The following is a 19,285-nucleotide window of genomic DNA, read 5'->3' as shown; positions in this document are numbered from 1 at the left end:
TCACGTGTGTACGCATAGACCGGAAGTGACGACAGTCTGTATTTCCACCGTCTAGAAAACAGACTTAACCTGAAACGTTCCGCCTAGCTCGCTTAATCGCTTATTTAGCGAGAGCGGAGACTTTTCTTTTTGTCCTTGCTCGTTTTGTAAGTGATAAAGTGAGGTGGATGACCGTCAGTTAAAATGTTTTTTTCAATAATCAAATGCTCCTTATTTTATATTTCACCTCGATTACTTCCTGTGTTGTGGTTATGCTTAGGCCTACATTGCCTATTGCATAGCAGCAAATACAAAGCTTGAGAACGATTAAAAACACCAGTTCAGAACTAAATCATTTACAAAGGTTTTTATTTGGAATAAATAGAATAAATAGTAAGCAAATAAGTTAATAATATAAAACAAATGTAATACATTTGCAAGTACAGATGGTATCAAGCCTAAGTATCAATATCAACGTATCAATATCAAATTTAAGTCCATCCACCTAGGACATATAATAGCAGAGCAGCCATGTGTCATAGTTCTACATTGTTCTTGCCTTAGAATACCTAGAATCTGGCAGTGGTGTCTAACCTCGCCATTTCCCACCATTCAGCCTGCATCTCCCCGAGGACATCCTGCACACACTGGGAGGACAGTTCAGGCAAGAGAGTGGCCTCTTGCATCGCATCAAGGGGACCAGGGGACTTGTCGAAGACAGGCCCTCTCAAGACAGATGACTGAAAGCACTTGTCTGTGGGAGAGAAATTCTCAAGCCCCATGTCCCAGCAAGCTGAGTCTGGTGTGGCAGGACAGCTGGAGTACATGTTGGTGTGGCCGGAATTGGACTGGGATCCGTATTGGGCACATTGGGAAAGAAATCCTGACTGAGTTGGGTAGAGGAAGGCCTGGCCGTCACGTTGAGAGAATGGTGTGAGCTGCTTCTGAGCACCAGTGCACCACTGAGTGTCTGGCGAGGTGCCATCTTGGCCCACCCTCAGAAAGCTAGGACTAGAGCTGGTACCCAGCAGCCTGCCCTGCTGTCTTGCCCCCACACCCCCACCAAAGGAGGGGCTGCTGTAGCCAGCGTCCCCTGGGGAGAAGAAGACAGGCGGACAAGATGGAGGTCCGTAGAAGCAGTCATCTGGTCCTTCCTCTAGCAGCTGGCTCAGTGTTGGATGTAGAGATGCCTTCTCTGTGGTAACCTGGGAGTAAACAGCTCCAGTTCCGTGGAGGGGTGTGGAGGAGGAGCCCAGGGCTGGTTGAAAGGAGGCAGGGCTGCAGTAAGCTGACTCTGGCTCAGGAGAGAGCCTGTTGCCCTTATTCCTCATGGTTCTGGCTCTCCTGTTCTGAAACCACACCTGCAACAGATAGGGATACCTCAGTGAGAATATGATCTTTCAAAAGCTTTAGCAAAATATGTACAGTGTACTGTTGTGTAACTGTGTTTTTTGTTTGTTAGTGTGTGAGTGTGTGTCTGGGTGCGAGTGTTCATGTCTCACCTGAATGCGGGACTCTGGCAGGCCAGTGGCCTGGGAGAGGCTCTCTCTCACTCTGATGCCTGGGTAGGGGTCAACATCAAACGCCACCCTCAGAAGCTCCAGATGCTCCTTGGTGAAGCTGGTTCTCTTCCTGCGTCCCAGGGTCCTAGGGCCCGTCACTGTAGAGTTCTCCTGACCTGCAGAGCAGCAGTGACACAGTTACTCCCACTGACCTTAAGTTGCCATATGTGAATAATATGAGGACATACGTACATGTAAATACCTCTGGCGTCCCACAGATAGCATCATGGCAGCCAATAGCAATGAGATAAGGGCAAATACACCGTGGGAGTCATCAGGGAAGGAGCCTCCCCTTCTGTCAGACAACAATATCATTCCAACACAGATAAACACACACTTCACAGACAGAACAAAGACAAAGACAAAAACAAAATTAACAAACAAAATGGCATACAGTGGACATATATATGTGCTATGTATAAGGAATGTATCACAATTAAAGGTAGACAGTACAAGTACCAACATAAAACACATGGATATACAGATAGACATAATACAGATGGAAATTAATTTAGACTCCTGAAGAAATGGACAGTGACATGAATAAAAGGTAAAACTATAGACAAAAAAAAAAAAAAAATAGACTGTTGCAAATAAAAGAAAATGATAGCGTATTGTTTGTAACTAATCTACACAACCAACAAGATACAGCTAATGAAATCAGCACTGAGTAAAAGATAACCCAAAATTAATACTTAAACAGGAGCAGATTAAACATATTTTTTAAAAGTAGTATGTTAAAAAAAACACTTGATAGGGTTAGGCTTGATAAATTCTCTCCTCACCAATGGTTGACATCATGGCTCTGTAGTGTAGCTCTGTGCTTCTGTTGCTCTGTGACAGCAGAAGTCTCTGTGACTGAACACCTTGTCTTTCTAGATGAGATGTTCCTTGCTAAAGAACTCGGATGCTCTGACTCTGCAGGTCAACAGCAAAGCTTTTTATACCAAACTTTGAAAAAGAGGGTGGGTACAGTGAGGGCGTGGTGCTCCTTTTGAGGTTGTGATCTCAAACGACCGAGTCGTTCACAGCCAATTACCTGTCCCCCTTCCCCACCACACACACACCTTCCTATGCCCCATTCCCCTGTCCTGTGACCTAAAAGGTCAAGACCGACCCCCTATCCTCATGAAAACATTATTTTGTGTTTGATTTCAATTTTGACAAGAGGGACATTTACAACTTGCTTCATAACTTGCTTTAAGAAAGAAAAACGATTATGAGAGCTAATAGGTCTGAATGGTTAGTTCTGACTTTATGATTGTCTTTGGCCAGCAGAACATATTGTGGACATTTGTTGCAAAATACTGAATATATATCATATTAAAAACAATTGAATAACAGAGTTCACAAAATGTTATGCGCTCCTTACCATATGCGCTCAATTACTTTGTACTTTTCCATTTCATTTTCCTTTCCAATATGGTATGAGCTGAACATGTCATATTAAGTAGGGTTGACTGTAGTTAAATTTAAAGTAGGGTTGACGGTTTGTTGGTGTAAAAAAGTAAAATCAATAGAAATGTTGATCACAAAAATAATTTGACTCAAGAAACACAAACTGCTGAACATTAGAGCAGCAAAGGTCCCTAATGCCACTTTTGAACGGTCTGTTAAGATACTGACCAATGTGGTTGAAAACAACCTCAGAAAGTTTAACTTATATTAAGTTACACTCTGCACACATACTGTAAATGTGCATGTTTACCTCCACACTGCATAGGGGTTCATCTATATGCACATTTCATCTCAGACTGCACAAATATAATTTTGTGTAATAACAGGGAAAATGGTGACACTTCTCTGAACACATGCAAAAAGAGGTGATGAAATGATTTAAGTACAACAAATAATGTTTAAAAGATCATGTTTAAACAGTCAAATCAGGTTTAACATGCTTCTCTCATATGCAAGTCCTTGAGCACTCCTTGAGCACTGCCTCTGTCATAGAAATCAAGTCTATGTCTACAATTTGCTTGGGAAATTGCATTTCGCATAAACGTTTTTATGTTTTGTCAGTGACCCAGTATGTTGAATCACTCAATGGGGCACAAAATATCTTCAAGGTCAGTAATAGGTTGCTAAATTACCAGGTGACCTCATACAGCAATTAAACACAGTTAACACTTTATATTAACAGTAGTTAAATTTCAATTCTGTGTCATTAATTACAGAACTGAAATCAATGACATGTTAATGACAGCTGTTATGAAGCATGTTGTATTGTTGCCCTAACTGTGAGCCATCAGAGGTGTTCCCCAAATGGTGGACTCTTCATGTTTCTCACACCTTTAGAACAAAGCACTATTAATTAATGTGTCACATGATCTCTGATTACTGTCAGGCACTGAGGGACTGTGATCTCCCATCATGTGACCGGCCACAAGTTACATGACTGAAACATTTGGATTAAAGTGGAAACTAATATAAGATGTAAGACATTCAATTGAACACATAAAGATATGTAAAAAGAAAAGTGAAATATACCAAAGGGGCCTAAAGTAATTTAGCATATCTTCTATTTGAAAGACTGTTTTTTTTATTGTATTTGAAAATGTATTTGTTCACTGTTGTTTATAAAGATAGTGGATATGCTCTGAATATAGATAAAGAATAATATGCAAATGTTCAAGTCTTGCGGACAAACTTTGCTGTCATATTTAACTGTTTAGGGAACGTTATGTCACCATCGGTGGGTCAAAAGCAGAGCAGATGAGATCATAGCCATGAGTGAAGACATGTAAGAATGTATTTTTAGCTGATTTCCTTAGTCATCGCACTCAGATTATATGCAATTTGATACTGATATGATGTTTGGGCCCAGTATATTTGGTAGGTCATTGATATGACACACACACACACACACACACACGCACACGCACACACACACACACACACCCACCCACACACACACAAACACACCCACACACACCCACGCACACCTGACATTATACATACATGCATCTATGTATGAATATAGATGGCCTCTGTTTCAATCACTACTCACACTTCATTTACTATATACATAGCACACACACACACACACACACACACACACACACACACACACACACACACACACACACACACACACACACACCTTGATGTAACATACATTTACATTTACATTTAAGTCATTTAGCAAGTTGGAAAGTCAGAATTGTTTTCACATCAACCATCAAACAATAGGCTATATGTGTATTTGTCATACTCAATTATCTACACTGAATTGAAATCCTCCATTAAAGGAAAAACACAGCAGTGCATTTGCTTTTGTGTGTGTATGTGCGTGTGAGAGAGAGAGAAAGAGAGAGAGACAGAGAGAAAGTGTGTGTGTTTGTGAGAGAGACAGACAGACAGACAGACAGACAGAGAGAGAGAGAGAGAGAGAGAGGGAGAGAGAAAGAGAGATTATTTTATTTTCAAATGTGTACACTCATGAACGGTGTACAGAGGATAGGAATGCTTCTGCAGTCGGGGTTTTAAAAAGGAAATGGCGTGGTACGCCATTGCTCATGACTCATGGTGCTGTTCAGTTCTGCACATGCACATAGGCTTGACAATGACGTACTAAGGGGGCTAACATAGTTATAAGCGCACAGACACAATTCTAAGTTGAGAGACTAGAATAAAGCACCGCGGCGCACTCTGCTATCCTTCTGTCATGCTCATCTGCTTTATTCGTCCTCGATAGCCCAAGTGAAAAATGTTTTAATGACATTGAACAGCTCTTGAGTCGAGTCTAGCAGGTAATCCATATTCATCCGCTTTAGATGCCTCACCAACCTCAGCCAGTCAGAAACAGAGAAGTACCCGGATGGAACTGTCATGGCTGCCGTCGCTGACCTGCAAGGCTGAAGAGAAAAGGAAGGTAAATTCATCTGTAATAAACGTTTTCCAACTGTTATTCCAGTAACACCATGTGTTTCCAATACGTCGTGGTGTATCATGTCTACATAAACAACGGGTGACTTTTTTTTATTTGAGCCGTTTTATTTTCTCTAACGTGGGTGGGGGGGGGAAGCTTTATTTTTGTATTCAAATAACCGGTTATCAAACTAGTTATAACATCACAGAGTCGCAACGTAAAGTCTTGTTTGTGTCCGTGTCAAGGATAAAGTGACAGAGGGAAGCAGGAGCAAATAATGTAAACGCGTCAAGTAGGGCTGATGGTTCCCCCAATGCTTCCTTAAAGTACATGATGTTGTGTACGTCCGCGTCTCTCAAAGTTGGAGCATGTTGAGTCTGTGTATCAAGCGGAAAAAAGTAACTAAATAGTTATTTTAATCAAGCAATTCCCATCTGGTTGCAAAGTATTCATTGCCAGATGTTTGTGTGCATGATTCGCCTCTCTTTAGATATAGGCTATTGTCAGTTGTTTTTGTGTCACCTTCTGGAGTAGTTTCCTGTGATGACAAGAATAAACCTAGTTTGGGGATACGTTATGTTGCGTAATGCCTTTTATGTACAGTGGAGGTATAGAATGAGCTGCATTGGTCTGGTTGAAATTGTGTTGAGTCTTTGGTGAATGCATTGGAATAATGCACCTCATCTGCACAGTTGCATCTACTTCCTATAGAGCCCCTTAGATGTCAGGAGTCTCTCTATGAGGGACCTTTGAGTGTCCAAATCATTGTCCTATATTCTGTAGACTATGGTAATTCCATTTACTGTGTAGACTTTGATATTGTTCAGAAAGATGTTGATATTGTTATAGCCTATGTTTAGTTTGTTTTCAGCATGAGTTTTCAGTAGCCAAATGCAAAATTACCGTCATAGCTGGAGGTCTGGTTTTTAATGGATATCTTGGTGTTAGTTGAGCAGGTTTAAGAAAGGTATGTGTGGCATGATGAGCGTGGTTAGTAAGGATCTGTGTGGCATGATAAGCGTGGTTTGTAAGGATCTGTGTGGCATGATAAGCGTGGTTAGTAAGGATTTGTGTGGCATGATAAGCGTGGTTTGTAAGGATCTGTGGCCATTGTTGACTTTGTCAATCTCACGGCGGCCATTTTTCCAATATGGCCACCAAACAACTCCACTGGGACAGTTCTGCCTTTTTCCAAAATAACATGCGATACACAAATAGGTCTATAGTGTATTAGTACATGGTAAATGAACTGGGTAACACTCAAGTACTAATTTACAGTAAGTGTGTATATAATTTGGTCTTTTATTTATTATTAGCCTTTTATTAGGTCTTTATTAAGTGTTATTCAGGTGCTTTGATACCAGTGTAGGCTATCAGTTGACACTTTACGGTTGTATGGTGACACTTTAGTGAACACAAGTATTAGGCACTAATTTGCAGTTTGTAAGTAAGTAACGAAATGGCCCTTGAATAGGTATGATTAGCCTTTAATAGGGGGCCTTTTTCATACATACAGTTATGTATCACTGGCCAGTCCTTAAAGGATCAATTCAGATAATTTTTTTTACATTTGATCATGGAATGGGATGTTCTAGAAGGGTAAAGACACTTTTTTGGTGATTTTGCTTGGTTTTGAGAATATTATCGGCACCAGCAACAGCCCCTTCAGTGTACAATGGAAAAATAGGAAATGTGTCTCGCTATTGCTTCACTTCTGCTTCAGTTCCCAAGCCTAACAAAACGGTTGTATTCCATTGCGGAAAACGTTTGGATTGACAAAAATGTTTATGTTTACCTAATACATAGCTAATATAGGGTGAATGCCTGGTGCCAAATAGTTGTGATAGATCTGTATGGGCTTTAAAGCAGATCATACATGGGCAAGGTATCTTGTCGGCATTTCTTCATGATTTTTACATTTACATTTATGGCATTTAGCAGACGCTTTTATCCAAAGCGACTTATAACAAATACATTTGTTTAAGTAAGTGAATCATCTATCCAACAGTCATCATAAGACAAAGTAATCAATGCTCACACCAGGGGCCATTGGCAGTCGTAATGCCAGAAGCCTATTTATTATTATTATTATTATTAACAGGAGAGAACTTGTACAGAGGGGTAGTGGGGGAGAAGAGGTCTCTAGGGGTGCGGTTAGGGACTAACCCATGATGACGTTATGAAACAATAGACATCTTGTATCCATCTTGTATAAAGGTACAATCTACAATAGTTACTGCGTTTCAATGGATTTGAACATGTACATGTACTCATTAATTATTGAAGAATATATAGTCACCTCCATATGTGTTTGGACAGTTAGCCTAAAATGTTATTTTTGGCTCTATACTCCATTGGGTTTTAGATCAAATGATGACTGAGGCAAAAGTACAGAATATCAGCTGTCGTTTGAGGTTATTTTCACATCAATTTGACAATTTAGAAATTTAAAGCACTTTGTGTGTGTACTTCCCCCATTTGAGGAAGTATTTGGACAAAATAACATGTATATAAGTAGTCTAAATGTTATTATTTGTTCCCATATCTATTGCCTAACGGCACCAAACCTGCGACTAGGCTATATAAACTCTTTGGATGCATTTTCAGATTGTTTTCGGTAATGTCTTACCAAATGGTGAATGATGTTTCTGAACACTTCCGAATTCGAGACATCTTCTCTGCTCACTTACCAAAATTCACTCACCATCAAACAAGACATGAACCAAAACACTCTGAAAATGCATTGAGATTCGCACAGACTCGGTGTATAATTATGTGTATGAATATGATATGTTTATTTCATATAGACATCAAAACCTGTCCATTATAATCAAGAGCAAACAATGGCAGACGCATTGTTGATAATTTTGCCATTTTCCTAACAGGTCCTGGCTCCCCACTTTTTTATATCACCAACACTGACGGAGAAGAGACAGGATTGATGACAAGGCTTCCCCTGAAGGGGTAAAGGTACCCAGTCACATTGTCAATGTGTTGAAACCAGATAAAGGTCAATTCCTATTGTTTTACCACAATTGATTGTTTACAGTGCCTTCTGAAAGTCACTGTAAAATGTTTTAGAAAACCCATTCACTTTTTCCACATTTGTTGTCTTATAGACTCAATTTAAAATTGATTGAATTAAAATAATTTGCCATCAATCCACACACAATACCCCAGAATGACAAAGTGAAAACATGTTTTTTGAAATTTCAGTAAATTTATCAAAGTTGAAAAACTGAAATACCTCACGTATCTAAGTATTCAGACCCTTTGCTATGTCTTAAAATTAGATAAAATGCAAAAATGTCATCAACAAATCACTCAATAAATTTAATTGAGTTCATCTTAATGCAAGGATAATAGTTCATGTAATTTTGGAATTAATGGCTTTGTTTTTATAGGGTCTCTGATTGGCATAGGAATCAAATCTATGTGCATGAAGTATTTCTGTATTTCAATTTGAATAAATTTACTGACATTTCTAAAAACCTGTTTTTGCTTTGTCATTCTGGGGTATTGTGTGTGTGGATTGATGGCAAATTCTTTTAATTTAATCCTTTTTTAATTGAGTCTATAACACAACAAAATGTGGAAAAAGTGAAGGGGTCTGAATACTTTCCGAAAACACTGTAAGTTAACCGTTAGATTTTCCTCCCAAGTATTGATGCGTCAACCCTCACCTGGAAAGTTCAGGTTGCCAAGTATACCACATGACAAACAACCATTTTGGTAACACTTCCTATGAAGGCCGTATGCATAATGCATTATACATGTACTCATAATGTACTATGAAAGAGTAACAAAGACTCATATAGACTCCTTATTCCATAATACAAATACTCTAATAAACTAATGCATTTTAGGGATAATCCTAGTCAATTATAATTTATAGTAACCAATGACTGTAAAAGAATGGACACATTGTCCTGACGTCACATGATTAATTTCAAAAGTAGTAGCTCATGTCGCTAATCTGCCAACGGAATGCGTAATTCATCATCGCCATTTTGGTCTGTCCGCCCACAAATTGTGCTCAGTATTTACTGTCATCTAGAACAACGCAAGGAGAACGTTTGAGCCAAAGGCAGCCCCAGGCAGATCTGCCGATCGACCATGCGCACTGGCTTACCAAGATGAGAAACACACAAGGACGCGCCTCATCCCTCAGCCAGTAACCGTCAATGCCAGCAACAGACACAGCACATTATTCAGCTGATCAAACAATCCACACTATAGAAGTCGGCTTTTCTTTAACCAAGGCGAAAGCACATATAGATAAACTGCAGTAACCTTAATGGGTAGCCTACGTCGTCATTTTGTTTGTATTTATTTATATTATATTGCTTTATTTATTTATAAAAGTTGCATTATACTTATAGAACGCCTAATCTTCAGCCATGATGTGTACGGTGTAATAGACTTCATCCACATCATCCGAAGTAAATTAGCATCCCATAGAAAACATTGTCCAAATATCACACATTTTTAAATAGCCAAATAGACCTTCTATAATATCTTCCAACACTAGCCACGATTGACAAGATTGTTGATCTCAACTCATGATGTATAACCTGTAGTGTCCTTAATCCTGATGAACAAGCTAGAAATGTGGAAACACAAAGTCGTCTGACACATTGACATCCCCATACCCACATTGACCACCGCAATGCACATTTTCTCACCATTTTAATAAGCTAATATTCTACATAGCATCCCACACAGTGTGCACACGTGCCACTTCATGTGCATAAAGTAACTGTAATCAAGTGTGTGGACAGGCATTGCACTAAGTAACCATGACATTATAGCTAGATGGAATGCAGCAATTCTCAAAGGAATTCTGCAGCTCACAATATCACCATGTACAAATTTTTCACCCTGGGAATTGACAGGGATCTCACAAGAAGATATTACGAGGTATAAATAGGTAGGTAATACTGTGCACTAAATATGCTCAAATATGTGTCGAACATATTTTTCTTTTTAAAAAAACACAACCTGTAAAATAAATAATGAAGTTGTCCTCCAAAGGGGTGGGGAAGTGGGGGCTAATAAAAAAATAAAAAAAAAGCGATACCAGGAGTCAGGGTATCAATAGAGAATTAAAAAAAAAAAAAAAGATTTGCATACTCAACTGTATCAATATTTCCCCCCACACCACCACAATAGGTAATTGCAACTTTTTAATTGATGTGTTTTCAGAAATCTCACAGCAACAATATTGGGGTCACATTGTTTGTAGCACAGCCCAAACTTGACACTGAATGTGCTGCTACTTTGGATATATCACTTTCAATTGTCAATCCATTGAGAGTCTAACTAGGTGTAAACAAACCTGAATCTTTGGTCGCTAACTCCTATTTAGGCATCTGTTGATGAGGTAAATTTAACAACTATCCCATTAAATGTTAAATGTGACAGTTTTATTCTCAGAAATGTAAGATTACTTTGAAGATTGAATGCAGTAGACTTACACATGAAATGTTGGTACATGGATTACAGAGATAACATTTATGAAAAGAGCTAGGATTTCCTGTTGACATTTGCAGGTTAACATTTTCAGTTGCAAGTTGCATCTTTGACTTTCTCTGTTATGTTCATAGAAACCTGTACATTGAACCATGGAGGAAGACCTCACAACATCCGATGATCCTGCTGAAAGCCATGATGATATCATAGAGGCCGAGGATGATAAAGAACCTGTAAAGGACCTCATGTACCAGCATTATAAAGAGGTAGCAGATCAGTGTCCTGGATTGCCATGTGGTGACCAGTGTGATGATGACACATCTGTTGAAGAGTCATCAAGTCAGAAGATGTCCAGAAAAGCTTCCAAGAAGTCACCATGTAAAATCCAGCAGGGAGCAGTGTTCTCTGGGAAAATACTTAGCTTTGGGTGTTCAGAGTGTAAGGGTGATGCCACCTACAGCCCCAATGACCTCCTCAAACATTTTCAGGGGGCACACAAGGGGAGCTTGCCAACGTATCCATGTGACCTATGCGGCTTTGTCACAAATGAGTTCCCAGTGCTCCAGCGTCATCGAATCGGCCACAGGAACACTCTGGTCACATGCGAGATCTGTAATGACAATGTCCAGTACTCTCTCCTCCTGCTCACCAGGCACTTTATCATGTGCCACAGCCTAAATGGCCACTTTCACTGCGAAAAATGTGAGTTTTCCACAATGGACGCGGGTACATTTGTCCAGCACATCCACCATCATAACGAGAGCAAGCTCAAATGTGTGAAATGCCAACATATGAGCTCTAGCAGGGCTGAATTCCAGAGGCACCTCAGGATCCACTCTGGCACCTTCCCCTTTACCTGCCAGGTCTGTGGATACGGAGCGGCACGGAGGGAGTACCTCACTAAACACATGACCACTGTCCACGGTGAAGAGGTAGACAGGAAAAATGTATGGAGAGCGATGGAGGACAGCAACAACAGCCTGGCAAACTCCTCTCCGGGATTAAAACTCCTTCTGAAGAAAAACCCCACAGCTGGTGGTGCATCAAGGGAGACCCAGTGGATGTCAAAACTGAACTCACTTCCTGGAGTTGGTTTGCTTGACCAAAATGGTAGGTTGCTTAATCCAGAGAAGACTTTGGAAGAAACCCAACAATTTCTTGAAAGGGCTGTAGCTGTGAAAAAGGAGAGTAAGAAGTGGATCAAAAGCCCCCAAAAGACTGAGCAACAATCTGCTTCCCAGTCAACACCATCTATACCACCATCCAAGTCCCAGGAAAGTGACAACAGTCCTGGAGCTGATGCCGTAAGCCTCAACAACACAAATGGATTAACAGTTCTTATGGTGAAAAATAAAATCTCTATCCCTCCTAACTGTACTACAAAAGTAATGGGTTTCAAGATGGTTGATGGCAAGAAGCATTTAGTTCTCAAAGTCATACCAACAACAAAGCCAGAGTCCTCCCCAGAAAATGAAATGTCATTTACAGAGCAAGAGATTGGCTGCTCAACATCAGACGCTACCTCCAATGAAAGTAAACACACAGACTCTGCTGAAAATGGGGAAAACTCAATTACTAACAGTCCAAACTCCCCTTACTTGACTCTATTTCAGAGGAGTGGCTCTCTTCACAGTCTGGAATCTGTGCAGACAAGCACCTCAGGGACCGATCAAGATGTTGCAGTCATAGCACAGGTGAAGATGGAGGAAGAGGAGAGTAGCATAGGGGAGTCATTTCCCATACTGGAGGAGCAGGAAGTAATAGAGAGAGCAAAACACACAAAGGAGCTGAATAATGAGAAACACACATTCAACACTGAAAATATATCATCCTTGACAGCTTCCAGAGGTGCAGACACAGTTTCTTCCATCACCAAAGAGTCCAGTCACTCTTCAATAGAGAGCGGTCACCTTAATAGCAGTAATTCTCAGTCCCCTGACATAGGTCTGAGAGACACAATATCTGCCGACTCAAACCCGAATGAGACTACTCCTTGTGATTCTATGGCTAATGTAATATCTCCAGCATTTTCTGAAGACATTAACACATGTGGAGTTAATGACCCGGGTACAACCATATTTGGTAAGAATGTTGACTCCGTCACTGAAGATTCCCCTCTTCCTGAAGAGATGGTACCCTCAAATGACAAACATAAAGAAAACTCTCCCACCAACGCCATGGCAGGTGACACACCGCCTGCTGATGATACTGCAGAAAAGAATAATTCAATTATGAAGGAGATGGATGTTCCTAATTCTCCTACAGATATGAACCATTCCTGTAAGGCGCCCGAGAGTCAAGCAGAAATGGTATTCACTGATCTGAATCCCCAACTGGAGTTACCCCCAGGCTCCAATGAAATTAATACCAACACGGAAAACCTCACTCAGAATTCTCCCAACCAAGAGGTGTTCAGCTTTCACAATTACTCCAAGGAAACATCCAGCATTTCCACCAACTCAACCCAACAATTTGAACATCCCTTAGAGATTTCAACAGAGGGTGAAAGCGTTTGGATGAAAGAGTCACCTGAATGGAGTTTGACATTGGCTGAGTCACCCCAACCTCCGTCAGGCCACTGTACTGAGGAGGGGTCAGGGAGTGGTGAAGCAGGAACCACAGAAGAGGCTGATCTGTGCCCTTATAGGGGTGACACCGCTGCAATGGAAAGAATGTCTGACAGTGACACTAAGATGGATGAGTGTAAAGCTATCGTACATGATCAGCCCACCTCAGTGCCAACTGAAAGGGAGAATCATGGGTCTATACACCAAGACCACCCTATAATCAAAATAGAGGAGGAGAGTGTTCCTGTTTCTGATAGACCAGCAGGGAGCAAAAGTAGTTCAAGTGCCCTGGGCCGCATACTGGAGGAACATTCAGATGCTATCATCAGCCACCAGCTTGAGAAAGAGAGAATAGGGTGTACTGCTTCCAGCCTGGACCCTGTGATACCTTCTAAGACCACCTTAAGGATACTCAAAACATCAGAGGGGAAGCAGCAGATGTTCCTACAGACTGCTGAGAACCGGTATGCTGTGCCAGTGCAGCTGACAGGCAATCCAGGGTTCAAGCTGATAGCCAAGTCCTCTGCTCCTCAAATTAATGTGTCCTATGTTAAGCCAGGAATCGATAGACCAGGTAACCCCACTGGGTTGGCTCTCACCCTAAATAGTGGAAGGATCAGTGTGTCGACCAAGTCTGCAGCTGCTGCTGCTGGTGAAAAAGGTGCATCACTGTTATCGGCTGTCCAGCCAGGAGCTAGCACCAGTGCAAGCCACTACTTAGTCAACAGCCACGGTCTTAAAGGACCTCTGCTCTTGTCAGGTGCAACACATGGCACTCCAGGAGATAAGCCGGCAATGTCTCAGCCAACTTGTTACTTAGTCCAGAGGCCAGTCACTACCCAGGCCCCCCGCAGTGCTGGCTGCAAGCTGGCGAGCTCAAGCTCTCAGTCTCCACTCACTTCTCGTCCAGTTCTGGCAATGCCTGTGAACTCAGCGGATAAATCCACTGCTTTGCATACTGGACGACAAGCTTTCCTCGTTAGGTATATCTCTCCAGCTAAGTCAGGGATACTTTTAAATAGTCAGGAAGGCAAGGCTGTGAATCAGAAAGGCCAACCCAATGAAAGTAGGGGAAATAAAGTTGTGTACAAGATAGTCAGAACTGCTAATGGTAGTGGGTTTCTTACTGGTGGTGCTCACTCCTCAGCCAATAAGCCTATTTACTTAGCCACTAGTTCCATGCAGACACCTTGTTTTCTGATGTCATCAAACCCATCTAATGTCGCGACTGGAATGAAAAAATGTATCCCCATCCAAAATGCTGCCCATAAACCTGTCACAGCATCAAGGCTGTCCAATCTGTTGTCCCCCCAATCTGTCAGGGTCAGAGAGCAAGAGGGCACAGAGGTGCTGAAGAAATCCTCCCTAGCCCCAAGGCCAAGTCGGCCACCAAGCCAAAGGAAGAGGCGCAGGAAAGCATTGTTTGATGAGATTCCAGAACCCCCACCTAAATCTAAGAGGCTCTCAAGCAAGGTGTTGACGGAGAAAGAGGGTCCCTCACTATGGGAGCCTGTACCCAAAGATGTCGAGAGGACAATGAGACTATCCCCGTTCAGTTCACTACAGGAGATCAAGTGCCCACGCCGAAATCAGCCGGTTGTGGTGCTCAACCATCCCGATGCCGACATTCCTGAAGTAGCCAATATCATGAGGTCAGTCAGAAGGTACAAAGGTGCTGTTACCAAGGTGGCACTGTCCCCAAAAACGGTCCAAGCCCTCTGTGAACTTAGCCAGACTGGATTCCCTGGGAAAAGCCCCCCTGAGAAATGTCCATCGTTACACAGCAGTGGTCTGAGACTTTGGCCGTCAGAGAGCAATGTCCGAGAAAGATTCATTTTAAAACTTAAGTTAAGAAAAACGAGCAGGAAAAAATATGAGGTGGTGAAATCTTTATCTAGTGGTGTAGAGCGACCGGCTATGTTTGACTGCTGGTTTTGTGGTCGACTCTTCAACAACCAAGAGGACTGGATAGGGCATGGTCAGCGGCATCTCATGGAGGCAACCAGAGACTGGAATAAGCTGTTTTAAAGCTGTCACAAAGCCCCTGGAAGGGCCCCAATACCGTCCTATAGAGTGGAACAGATGCAGAAGCTAATGTATATTTTTTTTAATGACAAACTATTATACTTTATTCTTGAAGTTGTTTCTATTCCCATAAATCCACATAAATTGCTATGAATAAATCACATTTTTTAAGGTTGGCGTGTGGTACAAGTTGTAACTCTTCTGTATGTACATATTCTAATCCCATATATAAGTATGACCGAAACTCAAATGTAAGTACAGATTGAATTGAACTGTGAAAACTGGGCACACTGTAATGAAGAAGATTGAGAGAGCACTGGTTTAAAGGAGGGAGGACATAGTCGACGAGTGATGTTTTTGTACACAGAAATTTACCAAATTACTCAGGTGATTTCATGTTCTCTGATCAGCTGATCTGGTTTGTAATATAAGTTATTCTTCGTCATTTATCAGATTTTAATACGTTTTAGAGAAAGGTTTGGGGGTGATGGTTGCGTGTTTTTTTTTTTTTCAGGGAGGTCAGGGAATGTCATTTGTAAACCTTGGTTATTCATGTTCCATTAAATCTTAGTTTCATTTTAAAGTGTTCAAAATGTATGGTTAAGAAATGTGTTTACGGGTGTACAAATGGTTCTTTGCTACACTGTATATAAACAGCAATTACGTTCCTGTAAAAAAGAAACAGTTATTCCCAACATTCATCCTGGTTTGTCACAGTGAATCTTTCTTACCTATTTTTATTTCCAGGGGGCATATTGATATCTTAGTTCCTTGTCCTGAACCATGACCCTATAATGTCTCTGGTCACATTTTACATGTTTTACAAGTTGCTCTTATGCCTGTGTAGTAAGGCTGTGTATAAACATGTTATATTGTAATGTGGCAATTGCTTTGTAACTGCATAGCAATGGACTTTTTTCTTTTTATAATGTAAGTGGATTAGGGATTAGTGTTATTACACATGCACAAGAGCCACTTATTGTTAAGTGTTATCGTGTCCCTGTCTCCATCAATGTACAGTGACTGATATTAGCATTATTCGTTTCAATTAAGCATCCCATTGTTTTGTTGAATTTAGCTCTCTTAACCCCTTCTCAAAATGGTTGTGTTTCTTGTCTAATCAGTATGCAAGTTTAACAGATTAATGCAAGCATAGGTGATACTTTTTCATTAGGGCCTGGAGAAATTCTTGACCATCTGATCTGTCACTGAATTCAAAGCTTATTGACACTGCATGCACCTCCACAGTCCCGACAGTTTTCCTTCCGTGCACGGAATGACTTCCAAAACAACATTCTAAATAGACATGACATGCCAATTATTTAAAAATAGGTTCTACAAGCCTGCCATTGTACCATTAGTCACAGGTTTTTGCACTGTTACTTTAAATTTGCATAGATGATTCCCATCTTTCCATGGACATATTTAAAAGAGAACTTCATACAGCCCATTAAATGTTACGGATTTGCAACTCATGCGTCAACGCACTCTCTCAAACCATGTGTTATGACGTCTTCTTGGTGCTGGGGAATCGAACTCCCGGAGACATTTCAAGTCCAGATTTTATCCGGGCCTTATTTACGATCAGCTGTGGATGTTCAGAAAACAACAGACCTCAAATAGCCGTAAAAACACTAACTTTTTTGTCTTTTCTTTAACTGGCAAAGCCTCCTCCATTTCTCTTCCTGATGATTATTTCTTTGTGTGCAGATCACTGTGTTGGTCAAAAGTCACTCAATATGCCATGAAAGTGAAAGCATGGGGTTGTATCATCCCATGATCATTTGAGATGAGCCGTTTTTATATCTTGAGGGACTATTTGCGGGGGGGGGGGGGGGGGAAATACCGTTACATTGTATCCTGTTTGTCTATCTCCAGTGGGTGTTTTGTTCAAGTTCCTTTTAAGACATATTACTGTATGCTGACTTCGCTCAGGATGTCTCAGTCCTTTTACACCTCAGAGTTAAGTAGTATGGTGGTCAGTGAACATGTTTTCATAGGAACAAATTGCACATCCACTGTGGGGGTGACATTATTACTCATCCTGCAAGCCCACTATCCTGCAGGACTTCAAAAGCTTTCTTAAAAGTTGGGGAAGTTCAACACTACCGGTAGATAAAACAACCTGCATAAAATAATTCCCTTTCTGAACTTTGTGCATTTGTGCATAAACTCCCGCTTACAGGTTTGTCTCTGTACACATTTCATTCAAGCTTGTATGTCTAACAACATTGAACACATGTAATGTTCAACCAAATGTTCAAAACATCTGTTTTGTAATAATAGTAGTGGTCTGGTGGTAGCATTTTGGAACCGACTGTGTGTAATGGGAGCAGCTGTCATGGATGCTTATAGAAAGTCTACCTGTGTTTAATGCATTATGAATGCGTCAGAGGTGTTAATCCATTTACAAAGGCTGTTTGGAAGAGCCACCCTATATGGTTGCTTGTAAAATGTTTTCTATTGCACTATGGGGAAATGGAAGGCATTCAGCTTGCATTATCCACAGGTGGTTCATAGAATGTGTTACTGGAGATGTTTACCAACCTAGTACACTGATGGATCATAATTCTGCTGGGATTGTAAATATTATATTCAATGATAACAGATGGTGCTGTCCCTGTTCAGTCACTGGTTGACAATCAGTGTCATTGACTCAAAATATGAACCCTCTCAAGATGTTCTGGAGGAGAACTCCCCATCCTTCCTCACTGATATCTCCTGAATGCGTGTTACTGGTTATGCCCCTCTAGAATCAACACTCTTCTCTCTCTACAACCTGCTGCACTCAACAACCAAATAATCCTTCTTCTCCTAGTTTTTATTGAATTATTCTTTCTGATTAAGTCAAATGAACCTGATTTCATTTATTGTCGTGTTCTGTCTAACATTCCTCCTGTCATCACAGGTGGCTGGGGTCTATCCTTACCTGTGAAAATACCGTTTATTTTTGTATGCTAAGTGCCTCAAATGTCCTGCTCCAGGTCGACACTATATTGTACTGTATTCACCTCCTTGTGGTCCTCTTCTCAAATAAATGTAAATACTTTGGAAATGAACTAATATCATGTCACCTTTGTCGTTTGTCCTGTGTTTGTTTGATATTGTTTGTTTAGTCTTTATCATTGACGTTTTAGTCGATGAAAACCGATCAAATCGTTGCAATGAGCAAAGATAATTGTGCACTTATATTTATACAAAACAGAAGAAATTGTGTTATGCGTAACACAATTGTCTTCAGTATCATAAACATTAATACATTCTTTTATTTATTGAAGGATTATCCCCCCACACAATTACTTATGCATGCTTATTGTCAGCTATTTCATCGGTGACTTTGATCAAAACAAGACAGCCACAGGCTGTTAGAGTATTCATAACAATTTGAGTACATTCACTAAATGTCACTGTTTGATTATTTTTGAGAATTGAATGCTATTTGGATCATTATCATCCTTACTAGTTAGATATTATATGAAACTAGCCACCAACAATAAAGAGGTATACATTGTTGTAAATACTGCACATGTGCTTGGGGTAGAAGTTGCCCATAACTGCAGATCTAGAATTAAATTATGTAGTTGTAATTTTAACAAGGGAATGAAGAAATATTCACCCTGTGTCAGTGGCTAGGGGTTACCTCTACCTACTTACTTTACTGTAGGCTACGACAGCTTCATGTCAAATTATTTTCTAGGTCTGAATGTGGCTGTTACAATAAAATATGTTTCTGCATGGCCACATGGGGGCAGTATATGATTGAATTGAGATGTTTGCGAGTTCTTCTCCTTGAAAGCTCTCCTCCTTTGTAT

The 19,285-nt window shown here is 40.7% G+C and overlaps 1 protein-coding gene across 1 annotated transcript; it reads left to right on the top strand.

Annotated features, from left to right (window-relative positions):
- The first annotated feature begins 5,298 nt into the window (after window positions 1–5,298).
- On the top strand, window positions 5,299–18,522 carry LOC310817415 (zinc finger protein 518A). Its single transcript, XM_083687991.1, has 3 exons — window positions 5,299–5,412; window positions 8,295–8,379; window positions 11,016–18,522. Exon 3 carries the CDS (start codon window positions 11,034–11,036, stop codon window positions 15,474–15,476), a length of 4,443 nt encoding a protein of 1,480 aa, XP_083544117.1. The 5' UTR covers window positions 5,299–5,412; window positions 8,295–8,379; window positions 11,016–11,033; the 3' UTR covers window positions 15,477–18,522.
- Window positions 18,523–19,285: the final 763 nt, after the last annotated feature.

The sequence above is a fragment of the Argentina silus genome, assembly GCF_951799395.1.
Source record: "Argentina silus genome assembly, chromosome: 16".
NCBI lineage: Eukaryota > Metazoa > Chordata > Actinopteri > Argentiniformes > Argentinidae > Argentina > Argentina silus.
This window is presented reverse-complemented; position numbering and strand designations above follow the sequence as displayed.